The following is a 27,997-nucleotide window of genomic DNA, read 5'->3' on the forward strand; positions in this document are numbered from 1 at the left end:
GTCATTTGGAAAGTAGGTTGGTTTGCTCTGAGCACTTGTACTATTGACTGGGCATTGATGACAAAAAAAATCAGCAAGCAGTGTAATGTTTTTAAGTGTTATTGATGATTCAATACTCCAAAATATTTCTCCGTCAATCACAAAACTAATTTAACTGTCAGCCGCACAGGGCCAGATGTCAAAAACATGTGTTAAAAAGCCCTAATATGCCATGATCTACTTGATTAACAGCTAACTTGTAGAAATTCCAACAATGTGTTCTTGTTTTAGTCTTATTTGCATTGGCAAGTGTTCCTTGTGCATTCATCTGGCTCTGCACAGGTCTAATCTATTTGTGCTTTATCACTGGGTAGGAATGGAGCTGCTGTGGTCTCCAGCCTGCTATCTGGCTTTCTCAACTGCTTATCTCCTATGTGGTTACAGCAAGGCTTGGGAGCCCCGATTTATAAATTCCATGGGTTCTGTCTCTTGAGCTTCTGTGTGTCAATCCTAGAACTAAGTCATACTCAATCTTAACTTGCTAAGTGGCATTATTTTTTGCACACTCTGAATATCTGAATAAGTTCCTGGAAATTAAAGGAATAACACACACCCTGGGATGTAATAATCCAAGTGGAATGGTGAATAATGCCTAATGGGTTCCTTACATCAGCCAAAAGACAGCAAATAATTCAATGTTCTTATGAATCTATAATTTTTAATTAATAATTGTATTTTTTTGCATCATGTCATGTTCCAGAAGGTCTATTCAATTATATGTGGATAAAATTGGAACTTGTGGTGGAAAGGCCATTAAGGACATGGTGATGTTAAAAGCACAAAAATAAGAAAGTTTGAGATTTAGTCCTATTCCATTCCCTTTGAGCTAAGTGGCCTTGGGGTAATATAGGGTGGGCAACAAAGTCCCAACCAAGAGCCAATTCAGAGCATGAGTAACTTTCTGGCGTGCTAGGTTGAGAAGTTAGCTTGTGCCATGGTTGACTAATGATGCCTGTCCAGGACTCAGAAATCACCAATGGCGCTATACACGTCCCAGATTCTTATTTCTGGGCAAGTCATTTTACCTCACTGAGCCCTTTCCTGTCTTTAAAATTAAAGCACATAGATGCAATGTTTCTCAAAGTGTGGTCTTCGGACCATGTGCATCAGAATCACTGGGCATGTTTGTTAAAAATCCCAGGTTCCTGGCTCTCACAACTGAATTGGAATCACTAGGAAATAGAACCCAGAAAACTGTATTTTTAAAAGCTCCTTAAATGATAAGATAATTTGGATGCACAGAAGTTCGATATCCATTGTAATAAATACTTAAATCTATTACTCTGGGCCCTGGCAGGTCGGCTCAGTGGTACAGCACCAGCCAGGCATGTGGATGTCCCGGGTTCGATTCCTGTCAGGGCACACAGGAGAGGTAAACATCTGCTTCTCCACCCCTCCATCTCCCGCCTCTCTTCCTCCCTCTTTCTCAAACACAGGTTGATTGATTTGAGTGAGTTGGCCCTGGGTGCTGAAGATGGCTCCATCGCCTCTGTCTCAGATGCTAAAAATAGCTCAGTTGCCTACAATGTAGCAACACCCTAGATGGGCAGAGCATTACCGCATAACGGCTTGCTGGGTAGATACTGGTTGGGGCACATGTGGGAGTTTGTATCTCTTCCTTCCCTGCTCTCACTTAATTAAAAAAAATCTAATCTTTTTCCTGTGATAGAGTATCTTCCGTTTCCTTCCCAGTGTTTTTGTCCGCTTTTCAAATACCCAAGCATTGTGGTTGTGGTACCTTTTGAAAATTCCCTCCTTATTTTATTCTTCATTATTGTGAAAGGCAAAAATCAAATGCACACGGGTTATGCAAACTAATAGGTCACAGATTAAAGCTGGCTCACCAAGCTATTTTGTTTGGCTTGAGCATTGGGATTTTTAAAAAATCTGAACATGAATGTTTTGAAACAGGTCAAGAATGCTCCAGCTCCCCACAGTTGCCAGTAGTCCCTACTATGCCACAGCAAACCCATTTTCCTCACTGGTCTGCCCTGCAGGCCCTTTGAGGGATGTAACTCAACTCCTCATCTATGGTCCAGTTCAGGTGTCATGTGCCTGAGATCGAGGATCAGCAAACTGAGCAGTTATGATCAGGGGAGCCCTGAAAGCAAATGGGACTTAGAAAACAGCTCATTGCAGTGTGCATTTTGAAACTAAAGTCCTGAGAGGCAGTAACAGGAGAAGAGGCTTGCCCCGACTTGATGCTACCAAGGAGTGGAGGCAGTCTAGGGGCCGGAATCCCACAGACCTCAGCTCTCCTTTCCAGGCACCCCCTTGGCCGCAAAGGAAGTGCTTAAAGAAGGGAGTAGTTTCAGATTTGGGAATTCTTAGGGATTTAAACTAGAATAAATCAAATCTTAATAGGGCTGGGATAAAAAAAAAAAAAAAAGAAAAAAAGAAAGATAAAATCCTGCCAAGAACTCACTACATGGAAAATTATCTGGTCTATGTTTACTTCTTTAAATCTGGAGACAGAAATGAAGAGGTACAAATGGGCTGCATCCTATCACTCCCAAACGGCAAAGGGACACACAGCATCACTCAGAGTTTGGAACCAGCATTCCCTCACTGGAATTTTACAAACAAAATTATAGCAGAGAGCTTTGGTAATACAATATTGGACACAAAAAATAGAAAAATATCTTTCCTTGAAAAATCATTTTATTTACCCTTCAGTCATCAGATAAAATCTCATATCTTATAATTTATTCCTAAAGTTATAATCTTATAACTTTTACTAGGAACCTGAAGACTATATAGCCATAGAGTATAACTTTCTTTTTAGTTCCTGTATTTTAGCCTAGATCAGTGGCTCTCAGATGACAAGGTACATCAAAACAACCTGGGGCCCTGGCCGGTTGGCTCAGCAGTAGAGCGTCGGTCTAGCGTGCGGAGGACCCAGGTTTGATTCCCAGCCAGGGCACACAGGAGAAGCGCCCATTTGCTTCTCCACCCCTCCGCCGCGCTTTCCTCTCTGTCTCTCCCTTCCCCTCCCGCAGCCAAGGCTCCATTGGAGCAAAGATGGCCCGGGCGCTGGGGATGGCTCTGTGGCCTCTGCCTCAGGCGCTAGAGTGGCTCTGGTCACAACATGGCGACGACCAGGATGGGCAGAGCATCGCCCCTGGTGGGCAGAGCTTCGCCCCATGGTGGGCGTGCCGGGTGGATCCCGGTCGGGCGCATGCGGGAGTCTGTCTGACTGTCTCTCCTTGTTTCCAGCTTCAGAAAAATGGAAGAAAAAAAAAAAGTTAAAAAAAAAACAACAACCTGGGGAGAGTGCTAAAGTGCTGATTCCCAGGCCCTATCTTAGATCGGATTCAGTAGGCTTGGAATAGGCCAAATAATTTAGATTTTCAACAAGCACCTCCTAGTGATTCTGAAGTAGAACTCAAAGAAGGCTTCAAGATACAGTGGTTTACGGAAACTAGGGGCCATTTAATTTAATTTCCCCATTTCCACAAACGGGAAATTTGAGGCTCCGAGAGTCACTTGATCTCTGAAATTCCATGTATTTCACTTATGTATTTATTGTTCACCTCTCCTTCATGCCCATTAGAATGTAAAATCTCTGAGAGCCAGAATTTTCATCCATTTTTTTCTCTGCTGCATCCTGGGTGTCCACAGGGATGCCTGTCATATAGTGGGAGAGGGGTCTCACTCAATAACTATCTGCTGCGCACCTCCCCCACAGGTGTTAGCATACCAGGCACTGGGAGAAGGTGGCTAACACACATAAGTACACACAAACATAAGTGTACTTCTTGGGCTTGGAGTCTAGCAGAGAAGACCAACTAATCACATAAAAACAGATAAAAGCACAATTAAGATTATGACCTGAGCTCTGGGAAGGTCACAGTATTCATAAAAACATAATGATTTTACCTCAGAGGCTTCCCTGAGAAAATGATTAATAAAATAATAACAACAGCTATAATTCTATAATTTATTATACCCATTGATCTAAACAAGAACTGAGGAAGAAACTGAGTGAGTAAAAGGCTAAGAAACTTGTCCAAAGGGGTAAACTACAGCCCTAGGATTTGAAGTCAGGCAGTCTGACTCCAATGTCACATTCTTAACTATTGGCAACACAGCTTCTCATGAAACTGAGCTCTCAGAAAAAGAAGAAGTAAGTCTGCTGGGAATAAAGAACATTCGAGTCTCAGCAATGCAATGTGCGAAAGGTCTGAGGTAAGATGGAGCGTGGTACACTTGAAAATCCAGAAGGCCAATGTAGCTAGACTACGGAGAACAAGGGAAAAGAGATGGGGGGTGAGTCTGGAAAGGAAGGAAAGAAGGAAGGTAGAGAGAGAGGGAGGAAAGGAGGGACGGATGAAGAGAGAGAGGAAGGAAGGAAGGCAGGCAGTGAGGGAGAATAAGAGGGAGAAAGGGAAAGGGAGGGAGAGTGGTAGAGAAGGAGGAGGAAAACAGGCAGAGAGGTGGTTGGTCCGCTAAGAGCCAGGTCAGATGAATGGATGTACCCTACCATGGTACAGTGAATGAAACCTATAGGCCAGGTTAAGGATTTTAAGTTTTATTATTCTAAGAACAATGACAAGCTAATAAAGGTTGTCAAGCCAAGGATAAGGTGATCAAGTTTGCATTTCCAAAAGACACCCTTGGCTTCAGTGAGCCAAGTCTATATATAAGGGCATGGCAGTGGGCAGCCCCACCAGGACTGGGGTAGTGAGTGCATGAAGAAAAGCAGGCGCATTCAATGCATTGGAACATTTGCTCTCAACCAGGTTTCCGTAAATCCTGATACCCTGCTCCCTTGTCCAAGCTCACCTTCTCTGACAAAGCCTCCTCGAGTGTCGCCAGCGCAGTATCTGTGTTACTGGAATCTGTCTGCAAGGACTTCACTCTGTCTTTCAGATTGGTCAGTTGCTTGTCTTTATCCCTAAGTTGTTCTTGCAAGTTTTCAATCTGAAAATAAAGATCACCATATTTAATACACATTTTATTATGTATTCAGGGCCAAGATTCCTGAAGTGAACTTGTTTAAAAACACACACATACAAAAAAAAAAACCAGACTTGAGATTACAGAAATTGTCAGCATTACGAAGTTACTCTTTGACTAAGAATCAACACTGTTTCGATGAGGCCTTTCTTCTTCCACATAATTCAAACTTGTCCCTCAGACATGGAAGCACTATTATTTCTATCTATATATTATTCTCCCTTTCACCAGCCTTCTAAGTCTCAAATTCATAGACCCTACCATGGTACAGTGAATGAAAGAAACGCATACACAGGATTTACTCACATAATGAACGGAATGGGTACTGGGTCTGCACCAAGCACCATACAGCAGAACCTATGTAGTCATTCACTCACTCCTTTATTCAGTCTTAAACTTTGTGATATGCCAAATGTTGTCAAGTGGCTGTTTCAAAGTAACCACATGAAAAGCCAAGTAGGTTATCACCAGTAGACTGTTAATGGGAAGAACTTGTGATATAAATCAAATGTAACAAGTACTAAACACTCCATTTGGCAACTAAGTCATGTGCTGGCAACCTACCAGGCACTTTTATCCACTATCTGCAGCCTGAAATAAACACGCCAAATAGCCGATTATAACGCCTGCCCAGGAGCAGCAGCCAGGACCTTGCAGAGGGCAGCACGTACATTATCATTCATGTTTTTATTCTCTGCTTTCAAACCATGTATTTCTTATCTAAGGATAAAAAAAAATAGCTCCACTGTACAAACAATTCCTTCATATTAAGGGTTTTAAAATGACAAGGAAAAATAGCAGTACAACTCTGAGATAAGTCCATTCAAAATATTTGTATTCTGCAGCCAGGCTTTCTCAGGAAATAATTCCAAATGCATGTTCACGATGTGTGACTCAAACAAATTTTTGGATTACTTGATTCATTTAGCGTGAATCTGAAATGGCAACACAAATAATAACAGTAGTTGCAGCAATAATGAGGAGAGGCTGACAGCAGAGGTGGCAGCAGTCGCAGCATCAAGATAGTCCTGAATACAAAGACAATGACGCTGCTGCCCCTCAGTCCGCAGGATGTGACTTGGCGAAGTTTTCCAGTGGTTACAACAGTTGTGGGGGAACAGAGATGGGCTTTTTCTCCTTCCATTCTTCCTCCACTCTTTCTACCTTATTTTCTCCCTTCTTTCTTTACTTCTTTTTTTTTTTAATTCAGTGAGAGGAGGGGAGACAGAGAGAGAGATTTCCACGCACACCCTGACTGGGATCCACCCTGCAAGCCCACTAGGGGGCATTGCTCCATTGCTCAGCAACCAAGCTCTTCTTAGCAACTGAGGCAGAGGCCATGGAGACATCCTCAGCACCCAGGGCCAACTCTCTCTAATCAACTATGGCTGCAGGGGGGACGGGAAGAGAGAGAAGTGAGAGAGGGAGGAGTGGAGAAGCAGATGGTCGCTTCTCCTGTGTGCCATGACCAGGAATAGAACCCAGGATACCCACATACTAGGCCAACACTCATCACTGAGCAAACCAGCCAGGGACACAATGTATCTTTTTAATAATAAACATTTTCTGCCTTGAAACACACATCCTGGAAAATCAGGTTATTAGTCAAATAACTAACCTTCTCCTCCAAAAAAATTCAATGTGTTCCTATCCAGCGACCACTGTGAGAATTCACTGTCCCTCCATGGGAAACAGGAACTCAAAAGGCATAATCATCTACAGTCAGAACAAAGACTGCCCCCATCTCAGACAAGTGTTCATAGAGTTATACAATACCATAAGCAAATATATGAGTGAGCAAGAATATGGACAGTTATGTGTCAAAAGGATGGTCGTTATATAGAAGCCAGCAAATAAAAGGACTGACTTTTCACACAGTGTATGCTATTGTTTTGAGTACACTCACAGATACATCTGTGTACACATATATGTGCAAATCCATGATGGTTCCAGGCAAACCAATGAAACATACCTTTCTCAACCTGGGAGACTGTCCAACCAGGACAGGGAAGAGCAGACCCCCTCCAGGGGATCAGCCCTGAGGCAGTGGTAGGTACAGATTTCAAGGGACTTTGGGCATTGGAAATAGAGGCTAAAGAAGTCTGGCTGTGAGGCTGTGTGAGAACCTGGGGCCTCCCCTAAATCACCAGGTAGACTAAGGAGGTTGAGGGTTAGAGGTCCTACCAGTATGTAGGTAGGAGCTAAGAGATGAAGAAACATGGGCTGGTGAGACCTGGTGACAGATAAATTACATATCTATTTATCTCATATTTAAGAACCCATCAGAAGAGCCAATGACATCACAGGCAAGGCTGAGTAACAGATTGGAACTGGAGACACATTTATAGAGCAAGAAATTAACCACTTTAAGAAATGCTGCAGAAAGATCTCCAAGAATGATTATTAACAGAGAAACACAAGGTACAGAACAGTGTGGGAAATAGAGTCTCATGTAAATAAAAAATAAATCTAGAAGTCTACAAAGTTAAGTAGCTACTGAAATTTTTTTTAAATTTTTTTTCTGGTAAAAAACACAAGAAATTTTTACAGTGCTTAACATTAGGGGAAAGGATCTGGGGTGCAGAAGGTAGACAGGAGCTTCTGTTTTCCATTTTTGTAAGTTTCTATAGTTTTTGCCTTGAATTTTCCAACCATGTGGGTTTGATTAATTTTTAATGCCAACTGGGATTATCTGACCAGTGAGATTATGGGTAATTTTTAGTTTATATTTGTATATAATGATAATATTAATATATAACTAAACAATAAATAATTAGGTAATTAACAAATGCCCACTTAAAACTAAATAGTCCAAGTTATATTTAAACCATTATACAAATACTTAAAATTGTGTTTGCATACAATTGACACTAAATGGAAATAGAATGCAAAAAAAAAGCAAAATTTGAAATAATATAATTTTGTTTTTAAAAGTTCTTACCTTGAACAAATATATATATAAAAGAAACTCACTAAAATGTCATTTTTTGGCAATGGTGTGACTAATGATTTTACTTTTCTTCTTTATACTTTCCTAGATCTGCTGACTTGTTTTCCCTGAACAAAATAAACAGAAGGCTGGGAACCAGCATGAGGGAAAATAGCCCAGAACAATGCCCAGTTTTGATGCAAATGCTAACACAGACGCTATTGCTCCACATGCTGAATACTGGAAACTGAGCGCAAAGCCAGCTGTAACTGACCACTGTACATCACCACTAGCCCTGCAGTCATGCAGCCCCATGGCCTTGACGTTGTAGTCAAGGCAGCAGAGAGAGAGTTCTTCACATTCCCAACTTCCCAATGACTCTGAGGAAGATACTCCTACTGAGGAGCATGAAGTTAAGGGACACAGTCCTACTGCAAAGGAATCTGAGAAACCAAGTGACATGTACACCTTCCAGCACGAGAGGCCCTTCATTCACTCAGAAGGAAATCAAACGATGGGTAGCCAAAAAAGGGTGCACATTTACAACACCAAGGGGAAGCCCTGCTCTTTGCTCCTGAGCCAGCAAACCACACCATTCCGAAACAATTATTCTGAACTAGCTCTCTCTGCAATTCTTACAGGATCATAAATCTGTGCTTTGATTCAGACACTTGTCCAAATGTGCTTTATGCAACTCTTTGTTATTAGTCTGTGAGAAGACAACTACAGACATCCAGAGTGTCTGTAGAGCACTCCAATCTTCAAGAACATGATTGGTGGAATTCAGTGTATCAATCTAGCAGAATATATCTAAATTAAGATGTTTCTGAACTCCATTGTCACAAGTGGCCAGAACCACACAGCGATTATACACAATAGGACCGACCACATATTGCTACATGACAGATTGGAAATTAAAAAAAGGGGGGGGATCAGTTTGTGGTGAGCACAAATTCATAGGCCTGCTACTCTCTAAATGCTTCAGAAATATCTTTCTTTTCCCTTTTATTTAAAACTGTGGTAAAATACACATAAGAAAATTTACCATTTTAGCCATTTTTAAATGTACAGCTCAGCAATATTAAATACCTTCACCCCCATCTATCTTCCTGTGGCTACTTTTAGTTCTCTGCAATTGTATCACATGTAGATTCAGTCGACCACCACCAAACTCAAGATACAAAGCAATTCCATCACTACAGAGGTCCCTTGTGTTGCCCTCTTATAACTTCGCACACTTATCTCCTGACTCTGCCCCTGTCCCTAAGCCCTGGCAGCCATGAATCTGTTCTCCATTCCTATACTGCAATCCCACAAATGTTACATATATCACACAGTATAGAACCTTTGGGACTGGCTTTTTAGCACTCAGCATGATTCTCTGGAGATCCATCCAAGTTGTTATGTTTGCCAATAATCTGTTCCTTTTAATTGCTAAGTAGTATTCATGGTATGGATATACCAGCTTGTTGAACAACTCACCTAGTAAAGGATATGGGTTGTTTCCAGTTTGGGCCTGTTACACATGGACTACTGTGAACATTCATGTACAAGTTCTTTCTACAGACATTAGTCTTCATTTCTCTGGGATAAGTGCTGCCAGAGTGTCATTGCCAGGTCATGTGGGATTTGAGCAATTTTAGTTACGTAAGAAACTGCCAAACTTTTCCAGAGTAACTGGACCATTTTACATTCCCACCTGCATTGTACGAATGAGCTGGTTTCCCAACAGTCTCACCACCTTTTGGTGTTGTCACTACTTTTTATTTTAGTAATTCTGCTAGGTATGCAATGGTATCTCACTACAGTTTTATTTGCACTTCTCTAATGACTAATTGTGTTGAGCATCTTTTCTTATGCTTAGTCACCATCTGTAAATCCTCTGCAGTAAATGTCTGCTCATGTCTTTTGTCCATTTCTAATTGTATTGTTTTTGTTTTTACTGCTAACTTTTGACAGTTCTTTATATATTCCAGATACCAACTCCTTGTCAGATGTATGACTTACAATTATTCTCTGTATTATATTCCAGTCTGTTGCTTGTCTTTTCATCCTTTTAACATGATCTTTCTTGGTGCAGAAAGTCCAGTTTATCATCCTTTCCTTTTATGGATCATGCTTTTGATGTCAATTCTATGAAATCATTATTAAGCCCTGGATTCTGAAGATTTTATCATATAGTTTTTCTAATAAATATAAAGTTTTCTGTCTTACATTTAAGCCCATGATCTACTTTGAGTTAATTTGCATGAGATCTGAGGTTTAGGCCAACATCCATTTCTGCTGTCTATGGATGTGCAAATGATTCAGTACCATTTATTTAAAAGCTATCCTTCCACCCTTGAAATGTTTCTGCACCTTTGTAAAACAATCGGTGAGGCATATTTGCAAGAGACTGCTCCTGGATTCTCTTTTTTGTTCTGTTGATCTCTGTCTCTGTCTTTCCAATAATGCCTTGCTTATGGTAGATATACAGTAAAGATTAATACAAGCAGAGTGATACTTCCCACCTTATTCTCTTTATTTTTCAAGATCGTTTTAGTTAATCTAGGGCTTGTGCCTATCCATAAAAAATTTATAATAAGCTTGTCTATGTTAAAAGCCCTTGGTGAAATTCTGATAGTCAATTTCAGGGCAATTGACACCTTCACCACGTCATGGTTACAGCTACAGTACATCTCAATTAGCTTCAGACTTTGCTGATCTTTTTTTTTTTCTTTTTCTTTTTCTTTTACAGAGACAGAGAGAGAGTCAGAGAGAGGGATAGACAGGGACAGACAGACAGGAACAGAGAGAGATGAGAAGCATCAATCATCAGTTTCTCATTGCGACACCTTAGTTGTTCATTGATTGCTTTCTCATATGCGCCTTGACCGTGGGCCTTCAGCAGACTGAGTAACCCCTTGCTCGAGCCAACAAGCTTAGGTCCCAGCTGGTGAGCTTTGCTCAAACCAGATGAGCCCGCGCTCAAGCTGGCGACCTCGGGGTCTCGAATCTGGGTCCTCCGCATCCCAGTCTGACGCTATCTACTGTGTCACTGCCTGGTCAGGCTTTGCTAATTTCTTTCATGACCATTTTGTGAATCTCAGAATAAAGATCCTGTATATGCTTTGGTAAGGTCACTTCTAACTATTTCATTTTCTTTGACATTATTATAAATGGTATTATATTTTTCATTTTGGCCTCTACATAGTTACTACTATTAGTATCCTGAGACTTTCCTGAACCCACTTATTAGTAGTAGGAGGTTTTTATTCATTGTTTTTCCTTTTCAATGATACCTTGGGATTTTCTATGTAGCTAATCATGTCATCTGCAAAAAGGGAGAGAACTTTGGAGTATTATTTGCATAAAAGTGATGGAGTAGATACTCTTGCCTTTGTCCTGAATTTAGGGGAAACATATTTAGTCTTAAGGATAAAAGACAGATATTAGCTATGTTTTTTTGCAGATATTCTTTATCTAGTTCAGCGGTTCTCAACCTGTGGGTCGTGGCCCCGGCGAGGTTGCCTAAAGCCATCGGAAAATACATAATGCATATCAGGTATTTACATTCCAAATCATAACTGTAGCAAAATTACAGTTATGAAGTAGCCACCAAAATTATTTTTTGGTTTGGGGTCACCGCAACATGAGGAACTGTATTGCGGGGTCACGGCATTAGAAAGGTTGAGAACCACTGCTCTAGTTGATGTAGTTTCCTTCTATTCCTAACTTGCTCAGAGTTTTTTATCATGAGTAGATGTCAACTTCTATAAAATGCTATGTCCATTAATATGACCATATATATATGGTCATATTTATATATATATGGTCATATTTTTATGTGTGTGTGTGTGTGTGTGTGTGTGTGTATTTTAGCCTAATCACATAGTGGGTTATAATGATTTATTTTTGAAGTTGAACCAGCCTTGTATACCTGGAATAAATCTCATTTGATCATAGTATATATAGTATTTTTTAAAATAAATGTTTGCCTTTGATTTTCTAATATTTTGGTTCATGAAAGATAGTAATCAGTAATTTTAGATTTGAGGACTTTGTAGGTTTTTTCATTGTTTTTTTTTTTTTGGATTGTCTTTTACTATTTTGAGTACAGAAGTAATCTGGCATCATAAATTAGTTATAAAGTAGTTCTTCATCCTATTTCAGTACAGAATTGAGTAAAAGTATGGTAATATTCTCCAATGAAGCTATCTGGGGCTTGATATTTTTCTCAAACTTTTAAATTACAAATTCAATTTATTTAATGGTTATAAAACTATTCAGGTGATTAATTTTATCTTGGTTGAGTTTTGATAGGGTGATTTTTTAGAAATTAGTCCATTTCTACTAAGCTATTAAACTTATGAGTATAAAGTTGTCTGTGATTGTCTCTTGTCAACTTTTTAGTGACTACAGAATCATAGTATCTTATTTAATTTCTGATATTGGTGATTTGTATCTTCTTTCTTTTATCTTTGTCAGTATTGCTGAACGCTTATCAATTTTACTGATGTTTTTTCAAAAAAGCAGCTTTTAATTTTATTGTTTCTCCATTGTTTCTGTTTTCAATTTTCTTGTTTCTGCTCTATTTTTATTATTTCCTTCCTTATACTGTACTTGGTTTGGATTTACTTGGGGCTTTTTTGTTTGTTTGGTTGGTTGGTTGATTGAGGTAAGAACTTTAATTAGTCATTTGTGAGCTTTTCTCTTTTCTAATGTAACCATTCAACGCTACAAAGTTCCTGTCAGCACTGTTAGAGCTGCATCTCACAAATTTTGATGCATTGTATTCTCATTTTCATTCTGTTGCAGGTATATTTTTTCTTTGAGACTTCATATTCAAAATATGGATTATTATTTATTTAGCTTCTTTGAACCATGGGTTATTTGTAGATTCTTTGGTCTTACTAGTATTGATTTATAGTTTGTTTTCATTATGGTCATAGAACATACTCTATGCGGAGGTTTGTTTTACATCCCAGAATATGATCTATCTTGGTTAATGTTACCTGCGCACTACATGTCTGCAGTTGTTGGGTGGAGAGTTCTATAAATGTCAGTTAGCTTTTGTTAGTTGATAAGAGTACAGTTCTTCCATCCCCTTGCTACTTTTCTGCAATTAGCTCTACCAATTGCTGATTGTGGGGTGGTGAAGTCTCTAACTATAATTATGTTTGTCTATTTCTCCTTTCAGTTCATCAATTTTTATTTCATATATTTTGAAGCTCTTTTGCTTACTACATATTCATTTAGAATTGTTATGTCTTCTTGGTGGATTGCTTCTTTTATTATATAGTTATGTCACTCATTGTCTCTAGTAATTTTCTTAGCTCTGAAGTCTACCTTATCTGATATTAATATACCCATTCCTCCTGTTTTAAATTAATGTAAACATGATATATCCTTTTATTCTTTCACTTGCAACCTAAGTCATTGTGTTTGTAGAAAACTTCTTACAGACCTCATATAGTTGTGTTTTAAAAAATCCACTCTTCGAAAAATACAGAAAAAAAAATCCACTCTGACAATGTCTTTATTTTAATTGGTATATGTGTCAGAGCTTATGTCTGCTATTTTGTTATTTTTTCTGTTCATATCCTCTGTTATCCATCTATCCCATTCTCTTTTTTTATATTCCTGAAGGTTACTTTAAATATTTTTTAAATTTCATCTTCATTTATTGATTGAGTATGCAGTTTTGCATATTTTCTTAGCAATTGTTGTATGTCATACAATTTATATATGCAACATGTCACAACCTACTGGTGTAAATGTCTGACCAATTCAAATGGAGTATTGAAATTGAACTTCCTTTAAGGTCCTCCTATCTCCTCCCCCCCTTTTAAAATACAAATGTCCATTATTTTCTCTACAGACATTGAGTACCACAATATATACTGCTATGATTTTTGCTTCAACCATCAACTATGATTTTAAAAACTTACAGGAATAAGATAGAATATTATTCTATTCACCCCTATTTTTTTCTATTCTATTGTTCTTCCTTATTTTCTGGAATTTTAATTCTTCTTCTGTAACAATTTCCTTTATGTTTAGAGACCTTCTTTTAGTCCTTGTTTAAGGGTAAGTGTCCTTGTGACAAAATTGGCTTCCCTTCGTCTGAAAACATCTTTATATTCCTCTTAATTCCTGAGGGATAGTTTAACCAGATAGAGAATTTATGAGTGACAGTATTTTTCTTCCTCCATTTGAAAAATGTGCCAAATCTTTCTGGCTTTCATGGTTTCAGATGAAAAATCCACTGTTATTTGAATTGGTATTCATTCTCCCATAAATATTGAGTAGTTTTGCTCTAGTTGCTTTCAGATATTTTTAGGGATTTTTTAAAGTTTTTTTGTTTCTAGAGGTTGGATTATGATGTGTCTTGGCATAGAGTTCTCTGGGTTTATCCTAGTTGGGAGTTACTCATCGTCCTGAATCAGTAGGTTTATACTGCTTGCCAATTTTAGAAATTCACAGCTATTACTTCTTCAAACATTTTTCTCAGCCCTTTATTCTTTCTCCTCTCCTTCTGGAACTGATGATATGTCAGATATATTTTTTTTGTCCCACAAGTCCCTGAGCTCTGTTCATTTATTTTCCAGTCTACTTTTCTTCTGTTGCTGAGATTAAGTTCTATTGATCTGCCCTCAGTTCACTGATTCTATCTTCTGTCATTTCCACTCCATTATTGAATCCTTCCAGTGAGGTTTTCTGTTTTTCCAAGAGTATTTGTAATTACTTGTTCAATCAATTTTATAATAATTGCTTTACATTTTTTGTCAGATAACTAATACCTTATTCATCTTGGTGCTGGCATTCATTGTCTTCTCTCATGTAAATTGGGGTTTTTCCGATTTTTGGTATGACAAGTGTTTTCAGTTATGTCCTGGACATTTTGGATATATGTTAAAAGGTTTGTTTTGTTTTCTTATTTATATCTATATCTATTTTAGCAGCCAGCTGCTTTGTTCCAGTTCATTATGTGAGCCTGGCTGACCTCTCCAGTTTGCTGACGTCGCTGCTATATGCAGAATGGCTCCCTGCTCTGGGGACTTCGGGGCTTTAGAGAGGTAGGTCCGCCCTGGCTCTGCTGCTGAAGCTGCACGGACAGCCGGGGCCCCTGCTGCAGGACGGCGCGAGGCGGCCACAGGCTGGCAGCACAGCTCTGCTCGCCATGCTGTCCTGAGCAGACTCAGCCATTGGTAAGGCCTCTGGCCACCAGGCACGCATTCCCTTCTTCATTTCCTCCCTTCCCTCCTCTCTCCCTCTTCTTTCTTTCCTGCTTCCCTTCCCTTCTTCCTTGCTCCTTTCCTTGGAGTCCTTCATTTCTGCGAGCAGTCCCGGCTGCCAGCTCTGCGGCCCCGATGCGTGGATGTGTGGGAAGGAAAGAAACCGAGGGTACATCCCAGTGTTCTTCAATCCTTGAGGCCCCTGTGGGAGTCCTCCTCCTCTCTTCCCACCCTGCAGAGTCTCTTCAGGATTGTCTATTGAATTAGCTTCAGAAAATCTCAATTAACTTGTATTTAGAGAGAAGAAGCAAGAACAAATGGGGGCTATTCCAGCTTCTTTCATAATTGGATGAAAGAAGATGAATTCCATGCTTTTTACAAATGGATTGCTTAATTTGTTTTTAAAATCCCATCCTGGTTTAAAATCAAAAGAAGTTAAGTAACTTTTTTTAAAAGTGACCCAGAAAACTAGTGGTGAAGGGAGGATTCAGAGTCAGACTGTCTGCCTCCACAGGCCGCACTCCTGCACCGCGACCTCCCCTCAGCTACCTAGGTGCCTTGCAGAGCAGGATTTCTTGGCCCCCTCCCGACACCAGCACAACCAGGGATCTATTCCCCCCAGGTAAAGATGGGAAGAGAACCAGAGTCTAGCTGGGTAGTTGAGTGGTTTCCAAACCTAACTCCTCCAGGGAAGGTTCACTCCCAAGTGGACTTCTGCTACATGGTGTACAAATCCAAGCAAAGTCTGTGCTGGCAAATATTTTCTCCACCAAAATATCAAACACAAAATAAAGACAGGATTTGCATGATACCACTAAGCGCTACATTTCCTATCATGAGCCTGGCATATAGTAGGCCCTCACTAAATATTCCTCGACTCTAACCCAAATGACACAACCTTTGAAATACGGCATGAGCCTTGGCTCAAGTTACCTTCCACCCGCCAGTCTGCCAGAGAACAACCAACCAAATCATGACACCCTGTGGAATACTTGAGATACTGCACTGGCAAGTTCTACGAAGTCCAAATTCAAATGTACTGGGGTGGGGTGGGGGGCAGGAAAGAAAACAGCTCCTGAAAGTATCTATCAATATTTAAAAGTCTAGAGTGCTCTCTTACCATCGGCAGTCTGACCCCAATGGATCAGCACTCTAAAATAGAAGCGCCTGCTTCCCAAGCTTGGTGCTTATCTGAATTCCAGAACATTTATATGATTTCCTTTTTTGAAAACTAATTTTAAAATGTGATCCAAACCCTAACCAAGACAGCATGTTCCCAAATAGTATGGAATTTTGTGTAATTTTTCCTTTAGACATAAAATGAATAGGCAGCAAATTTAAAACATCCCCAAATTGTTATAAAATGGAATATCCTGAAAATATCCAAACATAAAATAAAAGCAAGGTCCAAGGGAGCTTCTAAAATTCTTGCAATTGAAAAATATTAATAAATGATTGTTGTGGATGAGATCGTCATGCTTTGCTAACCCGGGATAAACATACAGACAGGACGGCACGGTGGTTAAGAGGTCTGGGAGCTCCTAAACAAGAAAAGCTCCTAGTCTCATACAAGCTTATTTCTGCTGACTGTAATGATAGTCAGAAAGATGATCTGACTTGTTTTCCACATAAAAATAATTTGATGTAAACCCATCAAATATAGAAGGCAACACATTCCTTTTTTTTTTTCATATTTTGCACTCCCCAAAATAACAAACAAAAGCAAAGTATACACAAGGGAATCACTACATGCAGTAAATGTACATTTGTGCACACACTGAACTGAACTGAGTAATTAATAATTTTTATGACACTAATTTTATCAGAAAGTCATAGCTTTCAGATTTCAGATACATTACATAGTTTTTGTATCAAGTTTCAACCATACAGGAGTAGGATGGGGGGGGTGAGCTGGGTGAAAAAGGTGAAGGGATTAAGCAAAAGTAAAACAACTCATAGACATAGACAACAGTGTGGTGATTACCAGAGGGAAAGGGGTGGAGGAAGGCAGGAGTGGGTAAAGGGCGATAAATGGTGATGGAAGGGGACTTGACCTGGGTGGTGAACACACAACACAGTGTACAGATGATGTGTTATAGAATTGTACACCCGAACCTATATAATTTTATTAACCAATGTCAGCCCAATAAATCCACTAAAAATTTTCAACCATGCATACACCTTTCATTTTTATAGACTTCTTTACTTAAAATCCTCAAATAGTATCTAACATAAAAAAAAATTAGTTTGCTTATTGGAACACACAAAACACTACAGAAAAGAGAAATTAAAAAAGAAATAAGACAAACAGAATAACTTTTCATCTTTAAAATCTTATGTAAATTATGTCTAGATGATTCTGAATCTCAGGCACAACTTCTGTTATGCAAACTTTTGTTTAGGTATTTTCTTTTATTATTTATACATTTAGTTTCCACCCCCTAACTCTATTCTAAACCTGATAGCAAGATAATAGCTTTTCATTTTTTCTTTGTTGCTATTTAGTTCCTAGGCTGCAATTCAATTGCAACTAACTTTAAATTTTAGGTATGTCAAGTCATCTTTGACAATTTAAATAATGTATATTTTAGTCATTAAAAGTTGCCATTAAGATCACTAAAAACAAAATCATTAAACCCTTTAGGATAAAAGTCTTTCCTTGTCCACACACTGTCAATAAACAAAGTGCTAATCTTGTCACTTTTTTGGCCACTGTCTCAGGAATGCTTCTTAAGTACTCAAAGGATTAAATTAAATCTCACCTGCAGACAGGCTTTACAATTCCACCAAAAACCTCATTCTCAAAGGAAAATTACTTTCATTATCTGAAGTTAAAACCAAAGATTCTATCCTCTGGAATTTGCAGGAAAACAGCAGCATCAAAGAAAACAATTCACTTCAAGAGAATTTTTTTCTTCCAGAGCCTGTCTGAGCGAATTATCTAAGAGTGAATTTGTTTGGGAAGATATTTTCTCAAGGTCATTCCAAAACCAACATAAAACTGTGTCATTTAAATTACTTCAAGTTGATATCTTTTCACAATTTTGACTGTCTTCTTGAAGTTTTAAGAAGCTTTTTAAAACATACATTTTATTTATCACCCTTCTTTTGAATTACAAATTTGGCTTATGCTCTTTTGCTTTTCTTAGAGATTATATAATTTTATGAACTAAATATTTAAAATCTATGGAAAGAATAAAAATAAAAGATTAATTTCTCTTGAGTTCAAAAGTGAAACAATAAAAGAAACTGAATTTGAGATGCGAAGTATGTATGCATTCGGAAAAAATAACAGCACTCTAGTATTCACGAAACTATTTTCCAACTTAAACTATTCTATCTATGCTCTTTAACTTAATTTAAGAAATACTTAATAGGATAAAATACTCGCATTGCAGAAAATTTCCTCCTACGAAGAGATAGCATTTCAAAAAGGTCCCCACATGTTGTTATAAGAGCCACTGGGGGGGAAGATTAGGACGTGGTTCATTTTTAGACTCTTGCATCTACTTCCTAAATAAACAAATCCTGGCTCTTTTACCCCCAAACCAAATACAAACCCAAAGGAAGGACAGGGAGATGAACTACTAGACTGAAAAATAGAAACATTATGTCAAAGCATCCTACATCATTATTTGCAGACAATTTATTTTGTTATTGGTTAGTATCCTTCATGCTAAATGTTCTGTCCCCTACAGCAAATGTTCCATTTCAAAAACATAGTAACATGTGCTGGAAACAGAAACCACCAAAGCAATAGTTCTCGTGGCTATAGAATGTATTTGTGGTAGATTAGAAAAAAACACATTATTATTGAAGGTCAGTATGCATGAGAATCACTATCAATATAACTTGTAAATTACAATAAAAATTTAATTCTGGATATTAGAATTCTTTTTCAGTTGGAATAAAAGCTCTGTGAAATGGAGATTAAAGTATGTTTTACTACTATCAAGCTATATCTAAAAGAAGGCTCTGCTACATGTCACTTTTTATTTTTGTCTTAGACCCAAAAGGACGTATAAACAAAGAGGAGCATTTCTTCCTTTAGGTGCATGAGCATAGCCTGTTGGAAGATCATTCTGTAACTTAGTATCTGTTCCTTTTATTTCTATATTTGATTTCTTATACAACAAGCTTTATCTATATTTAGCAAGACTTGCCCCAGCCTAAACCTTCCAGAGCCAAGTCCTGAATGGCTGTCAGGACCTCAACGGTAGAGCTTCCTGGGCCCCGACTCCTCTTCACTTCAAATGGATGTTTTAGGGACCTCTAATTCGAAGTGTAGTTCTGACTAAAGCCCTGGTGTCCTGTCTGAATTTCACAAACGTGACACAGTAATTCTAAGCATACTTAGCATTTCTCTCAAATATTTTGGAAACTAAGCATGAAAGGAACTCTGGACGTGAAGAGCTTTTATGAAGCTGAGGCCAGATCCCTTCTCAAGAATTTCTGAGACAAAATGAGTTATGTTCTTCACTGGAACAAAGGGGGAGCTAGGGGAAAGCCCACAAGAATGTGATTCAGCAACCTCGGAGAGACAGCAGCATCTCGATGATTCAAGCGACTACACAGGCAGAGGTCCCAAAGGGGCCGTCTAGTTCTTTCTACTCACTGTGTTCTTATGAAATGCACATCTACAACATACTCAATTATTAGAACATTAAAAATTATCCAAAATAGTGTGGCTTCCAACTTGGCCACATAACGATCTGGGTACCTAATAACGCAGGCTCCTCAGTCATAGGAGCAGAGGTGCTGGCTCCTTAGGTCCAGGGGGAGGTTTGGTAATCTACATATTTAACAAGTGCTATAGGTGATTTTGATATAACAATTTATGAATCAGATTTTTTTTAAAAACTGAACTGAAACATTTTTACATCAACCTGCATCTGGAAAATAATAGTGACTACCATCTTTCTCTCAGTCATCATCTTCTTGAAGAAAAATTGGCAACAGTCTTCCTTATTCTCTCCTAACTAAAGGCCTGATAATTCCAAAAGCACCTCCAGAACGTGGATGCAGGCAGAATCTGGGCCAAGTGGTTCCTCGTCCCTCACACCTTTGTTCTCATGAATAGCAAACACATCAGAGGTGTCTGCATTTGGTAGAAGCATCTTCTATGAGAAAGCAAGGGCCTACCCAAGAAAATCCAGTCTCCCTGGAAAGCTCTTCAAGTGAGAAGTCACCAGCCACTTATGACAAATCCTATCCATAGCCAAACTTTTGGAAGACTAAGATATAGCAAAGAGGCTGAAGATACGACACACACCCATAAAGAGAACAGGATCTGACAAAACACAGTGGATAGAACTTCCACATAAAAAAACGGAGTTTGTATATTCTCTACCTCTCAAGCTCCTGGGGAAAGAACTTCATGGTATCTTCTACGTGTTGGAAGAAAAGAAGTACAAAAGGGTGGTTGGTGCACAGCAAGCCTGCAGGCCTGGGGCTGTGCAAATGAGCTGAAATGGGGAAACAGGCTTTCCTTCCTCTTCCACTCCGAGTTCAGCATCCTCATTCCTTCCTGCAGAACCATCTGCATGCGAAGGGTTGATTACAGCACACGCAGAATTTACAAAATAAAATAACCACATGGGCTCCAAGTTCATTCCACTAATGAAAAGGAGTCTGTCTTCTGCCAAGTGTCAAAAATTCAATCTCATCTGCCAGCTTGACACTAAAGAAAACATAAATCTGCTTTTTTTTCCCCCAATTAAATTCCTTAAGCTTTTCTGGGAGGTTAGTCTTACTCTGAAATCAGATATTTAAAGAAGCAGTCTGCTTTTGTTTATGAACTTTTGTTTCCTATTAAGATCTAGAATGTGTTTTATTCTTTTATTGTCCAAGGCAGCTTCCCCACGTGTAGTTTCTGAATCTCATGGATTGATCTTTCAAGATGGCCATCAACAACTTCTGTCCTTTGTTAATGAACTCTGTTCCCCTAATAGCTACTAGATGAAAAAGGAAGGACTTGAACCCAGGTTTATCAGACTCTAAAAACTATGCTTTCCTTTACTAATTTTTAACCACATTCACCTAGCTACTACTTTAATATTTATTTTTGAATAATGTGGATTGAACACAGAATAACCAAGCATTTATTTTAGACTGGTCTGACTACATACTGTTAACATGTTCCTTTGTCCCCCTCCTGCAAGTACAGTCCCAGTAAAAATCAAACAATTATAACACAATGCACAGTAAATTGTTCCTTAATAAGAAAATCAAGGCATCTTTCCCCCAATTTATATAAATAAATATTCGATATTGAGCTAATATTTGAATGTCTCTTTGCAGACCTGGAGAAGAAGCCAAACAAGTTTCCTGTCCCCATGAAGCTTATATATATTAGGAGACAAAGTTAATAAACAAGTCAACAGTGTTCATAAAACATAGTAATTCCAGACAGTGATAGGGACAAAGTCTATGAAGAAAGTAAGTCAAATCAGAGAACAGAGAGTGACAGAGCTGGAACAGAGATTTATGTCAGATGCAGTACTCAAGAGGACTTCCTGGAGGAGGTAACATCTGAGCAGACAGGGAAGAACCAACTGGGAGTACTGCAATGCAAAGGCCCTGAGGTAGGAAGAAGATGGGGGGGTTCAGAACAGCAGGAACACTTCACAAATGTGGGCCAACAGACCGCATCATGTCACCTACTAACAAAGAAATATATTGATATTTCTGCAAAAGCAAAGGCAGTAACCCATTCCTTTGTTATTTATTTATTCACTCATTAATTTAACAGAGAATTGTTGAGTGTCTACTACTTGAGAGCTGTCAAGTTAGATGATATGGGACTCCTCACCTAAGAGTGAATTTACTAACAGCTTATCAGAACAGACACCACAGAGACAGAGAGGAGCAGAATCTGATTCCTAGAGACCCAAACTGAACCTCCCCCTGAAATCCAGAGAGCACCAAGACGAACTTGGTGTTAGACCAGGCACCCTGCCAAGGTTAAGCTGCTCAAGCGGTATTCAGTCTCAAACCTTCAGGATCAGATGCAGGGATACGTTATTGAACCTCAGAGAAGCTCAGATTCTATTTCTAGGGGTTCTACAAGGTTTCAGTCAAGGTTTCAGTCATTATAAGAAGGGGAAAAGGACCTTTACCCCCTAGATGTTTTGTGATACAGAAAACTGACGAGACTCCCTACACACTGGAGTCCTGTCATGAATGACAGCACATTCAGGCCTGAGAGAAGTGGGAATTCTCCCGATTAGCTGAGAAACCTAAGCAACTCTTTTGAAGATCCCATGCTCTGATTTCTGTGACTGGAATGATGATATTTCTCCAATCACATTCATTTATTCGACAGATACTAGCTGAGCACTGGGCACCCACCAGGTACCGGGACGCGGTGAGCACAGCTCCTGTCTTCAAGGACCTTCAGGTCTAAGGGTGAAGACCCAGAAATAAATAGGAAATGATAATGCAGGGTGATCCTATGAGTAAGCAGAGCATTGTGGCACCTAGGAAAAGGACTCTCCTCATCCTGTAGGGTCCAGGAAGTTGTGACAACTAGGCTGAGAGCCAAGGGATGAGTAGGGGTGAGTTAGCACAGTCTGGAATGAGATGGCAGTAGAGGAGAATGTTCCAGTCTGAGGGCGGGGCGTGTGCAAAGGGTCAGAGGTAAGAAAGAGCAATGACTTGTTCTGGGGTCTGGCTGGAGGAGAGAGTGAGAGAGGACAGTGGTACAGATGAGACCCAGTTATAAAGGGTGCTGGGAGAAAGCTAAGGACCTTTATCCTCCAGGCGACGGGAACCTTTAAAGTTTGGAGCATGGGCCCAGCATGGACAACGTGCGCTGGCTGCTGGAGTGAGTCCATGGGAGGCTCAGGGGGAAGAGGAAGGGCAGGCAGCCTCACAACCGTGCCGCCAGGACTACTGTAAAGGGCACACGTAACAACAACTGGACAACTGCAACGGGTGAACGGACAAACGATTGCTCTTCATCTGTGCAGTGGAGTCCTACAGAGGAGCAGACTACTGACACCCACACCCATGTGGATGAACCCCACTTGCATCTATGTGATGGAGAAGAAGCCAGACCCAAAGTCAACCTATGTATGAGTCCACTTGCATAATATTCTGCCAAGCACAGAGCTAGGACAAAACCGTGGCTGCCAAGGGTAAGGCTCACTGCAAAGGGGCACGAGGGAGTTTTGCAGGCTGATAGAAACTGTAGTACATCTTGACTGCTGTGGCGGTCACATGACTATATGCATTTTTTACAGGTTTTTTTTTTTTAAGACTTTTTAAAAGAAGTTTCTGGTTCACAGCAAAACTGAGAGGAGGTAGAGAGGTTTCCCAGATGCTGCCTGCCCCCCCACACGCTCAGCCTCCCCCATTATCAACACCACTCACAAGAGTGATGCATTTGTTACCACTGAGCCTACATTGATCATCACTATGACCCAAAGTCCATACTGTACATTACAGCTTCCTCCTGGAGTTATACATTCTATGCGTTTGAACAAATGTGGGAATTTGTCTCCACAGGATCATACAGAGTATTTTCCTGGTCCACAACGTCCTCTGTGCTCGGCCTATTCATCCTTCTCTCCACACCAACCCTTGGCAACCTCTGATCTTTTTACTGCCGCTTTATTTTTCCTGTATTTTTTTAAATGCATAGTTGCACACCAGAGAGGGTGATTTTACTGGATATAAATCACATCTCATATTTTTACAGTGACTGGACTGGTAAAAGTGTCTCTAACGCTATGGTGTTCCACTGTCTTAGTCAAGGGAGAGAAGTAGCCATGGCCTCCGGCAGACGTTCCTACCCCACTCCCTCAGTCCGGAACATTCTACGTTCGGGTTGGGGGTCCTTCAGGGAGCCTGAGTAGATTTTTGGTGGACTGCCTCAGCTTCACATGTAGAGAGAGGTGGGAAAGGCCTGGGGTCACGTGTGAAATCCGTGCATGCTCACAGGACTCCCAGCAAACTGGCCCTGCGTAGGTCCCAGCCTCCTCTCAACCCTGCCCCTTCACTTCAGTCACCCCGAAGTCCTGGCAATGCTAAGCTCCCAACTCCACCATCTCTGGTTTGGCAAATACCTCCATCTTTCCCCTTTCCCCTGAAATGTCACAGGTCTCCCCCAAGACCTCCCTGGCCCTGGTAAGGCAGCGAGCCCCATGCCCGACCCTCTTCTGCCCGCTCTGCCCTCAGCGCCTGCACTTCCCCATGACACTCGCTGCAACTAGTCAGGGAGCCCCATGCCCGACCCTCTTCTGCCCTCTCTGCCCTCAGCACCTGCATTCCCCATGACACTCGCTGCAACTAGTCCAGTCATTAACTCCAGAAGCACAATTGTGGCTTGACTTTGGTTTTGACTGTCATTTTCCACTGAGGTTCTCTGGGGGCAGGGACCCCTTCTCTTTCATCCCCAGGCTGTTTTCCAAGCCCCTAGTACATAGTAGGTCCTCAATACATATGTGGTCAATGAATTTCAACAAGTTGCTCATTGAAAATATTAGGTCTGTAGAAGATGCTCTAGAAAACCTTCATGGTTCTACCATAGTAGTTATTGGCAAAGCAGGTAAGAAACCTTTATAGGCTTCAAAGAAGCCCCGTTCCCCACACATTTCCCTGACACATGCCACTGAGGTACTCAAAATAAGACACACGTGGGCAGAACCTACTTAGGGTTCAGAATGAGCCACTTCCTTGGGCTACAAGCTTAATGGCAACTTTGCTCTCCTTGTTCTAGAATGAACACAATTCATGGTTCCTTGATTCACTAAGAGACCGAGGAATAATTTCCAAGGCCTCTTGGAGCTCAGATAAGTGCTAGAATGAAAACATTTACCAACAGATTAAGATGGTTTCAACATTTCCATTATAAACCCCTATTTTCAGATACTTACATGATAAGCCAGCTGTGAAACTTAATTCTAAACTAAAACTTGCCAAATAATGATGGACTGTCTCCACAGATTTTTTTTCTTTTTCTTTTTCTTTTTTTTAATAAGAGAAAGAGATAGAAATGGTGAGAGAAAGAGAGAGAGAGAGAGCCAACCTTTGGCCATTTGCAAGTTACTTAATTGCCAAAAGAGAGAAACTGAAAAGCAGTTTTTAAATTTTCTTTAAATCATCCTTGTAAATAGAAAATACCTTTTTTTTCAACATTAATCTTGAGAAGCAGAGATCAGGATGAGACCACTGCACAAACATGAGAAACATTTTCATAGGAAAATTCTCAGGCGTAATAGGATAACTTCCATCAATATATAGCACACTGGATAGCCATTTATTAAAAAAGCGTGATTTTAAACTGGTCACATTTATTTGTCAGAGTTAGTCTCTCAAGATGTAGGAAACAGCTACTCCTGCTGTTCTTTAGACACAATAAGTTGAACATAAACTATACTCTCTTAGGTAGGTCCCTTACAGCCCCAGAGAGAAAACCAGACTCTGAGAAATGTCGGCAGTGCAAGCACTGTCCATATTGCTTAATATAAAGTACAAATAACAGCCATACAATTCTAGCCACGTGCACTTGTCCCAGACTGGAAAGTCCCGGCATGTCCCCAGTCCAGTTCAGAGGCAATAGCATTGTGCATGCTCTGTGGATAGTTAACAATCACTACACACTTGTTTGCTCTGTGCAAAGCTACAGATTGTTCTCAGCAAGAAAAAGAAAAGTGGCTTGAAATGATGTGGCCACATGGACTCCGTTCTCAACTCACTTTAGGCTTTACATCAGAGATATTGAATAGGGAGCAGGGCTGAGGGAGAAGGCAGTATGGCGAAGAGCCGGGCCGGCAAACCCTGGCCCACAGGCCCGTTCTAGCCCACCACCTGTTTCTGTAAACAAATTTTACTGAAACCCAGCATGCCCATTTGTGTACGCAATGTCTATATCTAACTTAGCGCTATAAATGGCAGGACTGAGTGGTGCAATAAAGACCATCTGGCCCTTTAAGAAGACATTTGATGATCTCTGGTGTAGTGGATATGAAGAGATTAGAACTCTGTGTGACCTTAGGCAGGTTAGCTAATCTCTTTGAGCCTCAGGTTCATCAAATGTAAAATGGGATCTAAATATAATAATACCTATTCCACAGATATCATGATGGCTACAGAGGTTAATGAGTCTGTAGAAAGCTAAGGGGAAAAGGGATTTTAAAAGTTGGCCTCTGAATTTCATTTTGGAATAAAATTGCCTTTGCTAAGGGAAATATGACATATTACCTAGTCCCTCTCCTATGGGGAGCATGAGGGCTAAGGTGTGGCCTGTAGGGAGGCAGGGCAGCACAGAGGGACCTGAAGCCCAGGTGGGCTGGGGCTAAGGTGCGAAGGACAGTAGACTGGGGGACAAGGGAGAGAAGGGGGTGAGACACAGGGCTGAGCAAGGCGGCAAGCTGCTGAGATGAGCAGATGAAGGGGACCGGTGAGAAACTCCACATAATGAGGCAGCACAAGTCTCGTGAAGAATCGGGGATCTTGATGCCCCACAGGCTCAAAGCTGCCCTGCTTGCTGTGCCCTGCTCTCCCACCTCAGGTTTCAGGAAAGGCTCCTCACCCCACACGGCTGTGTGAGAGAGAGGTAGGTGGGCACGAAGGCAATGGGGCTGGGTCCACAGCTGGTTAAACAGAGCAAGCAGAACCACTGGGGAAGGAGGCCTGAGAAAGCTCAGCAGGGCAACATGGAAATTCACCCCAAAGGGCATCCTGAGATTGGGAGGCCCTAAAGGACTGTCAGGACCCCTGAGGAGGGTGGGCTTCCTGTAGGGTGTAGAATAGGATAAGCAAGCTCTATTTACTCATTTCAAAGGACAGGGTGACCTCAGCTGGCACCTTAGTTATGCACATCAGGAACTTAGTTTAGGAGCTAACACACAAAACACTGCCCTGATCTTTCATAGGTACCTGTCATTGTAATTATTGTTGTCATTTTCTGGGAATCAGACAACCTGATTCCTGTTGCTTTTCTATCTGATGATCTCAACAAAACCACTTAACTTCTGGACCTCAGCTTCCTCATCTATAAAAACAGAACTCGCCTGACCTGTGGTGGTGCAGTGGAAAAGCTTCAAATTAGAATGCTGAGGTTGCCAGTTCGAAACCCTAGTCAAGGCACATATGGGAGTTGATACTTCCTGCTCCTCCTCCCTTCTCTCTCTCTCTCTCTCTCCTCTCTTAAATCAATCAATCAAGTAAATAAATAAATTAATAAAACAGGACTCACGATAGCGGCCCTGACCGCCGCATGGGACTATGGAGAGTATCAAATGGGACAACCTGTGCCCTACGGAAATGGTGAAGCCCCACCTTAATGTAATACAGCATCATTAAGAGCTAGTTGACTTTTCTGGTAAAACATTAACCAGTCTAAGCCCTTAAAACCAATGCTTCAAAGACCCTGAAGCACTTTACAATTTTCTCTTCTTAATTCCAGACAATAAAACTAGTAACCTCCTCAAAGTGGCACCAGGAGATAAGGAAGGGCAGCAGGCCAGTGGAGCTCACGGTCTCTTCTCCAACAGGCTGAGGCCATTCATTCACAAGTGTACCCCTGAACCACCCGTGCACTCTCCCTTCAAGTCCCAGTCAAGCTCACTAACAGCTAACAATTGTATGGCAATCATTATATCCACTTGGTTTTTAGGATTAAGGCCATACACTTGGGAAAACAGATGAGAATAATATAAAGCATCCTTTTAATAAAATTGTGTACAATACCTGCGTCCTGACCGAGGGCTCCATCCTGGTCTATTTCTTTAGGGGATGTCAGGTAGTGCTTAAAGAGAAATAGCAGGGCTGTGCCCACACATGGCCCCAAGTGATGGATCTGCTTTGAACTGCAATAAGGAAAAGCAAACATCGCTGAACAGAGAAG

General features: G+C 40.5%; 1 protein-coding gene across 3 annotated transcripts in view; it reads right to left on the reverse strand.

The window, feature by feature from the left end:
* The window catches only part of ERC2 (ELKS/RAB6-interacting/CAST family member 2), a 1,144,388-nt gene that overhangs the window by 545,371 nt on the left and 571,020 nt on the right, over positions 1-27,997 (reverse strand). For all 3 annotated transcript variants that reach the window (XM_066245244.1, XM_066245243.1, XM_066245245.1), the window contains one exon: positions 4,825-4,962. In XM_066245244.1, the coding sequence (XP_066101341.1) occupies positions 4,825-4,962 (138 nt within the window). The remainder of the gene's footprint in view (positions 1-4,824; positions 4,963-27,997) is intronic.

Source organism: Saccopteryx bilineata, chromosome 10 (genome assembly GCF_036850765.1).
Source record: "Saccopteryx bilineata isolate mSacBil1 chromosome 10, mSacBil1_pri_phased_curated, whole genome shotgun sequence".
NCBI classification, from domain to species: Eukaryota; Metazoa; Chordata; class Mammalia; order Chiroptera; family Emballonuridae; genus Saccopteryx; species Saccopteryx bilineata.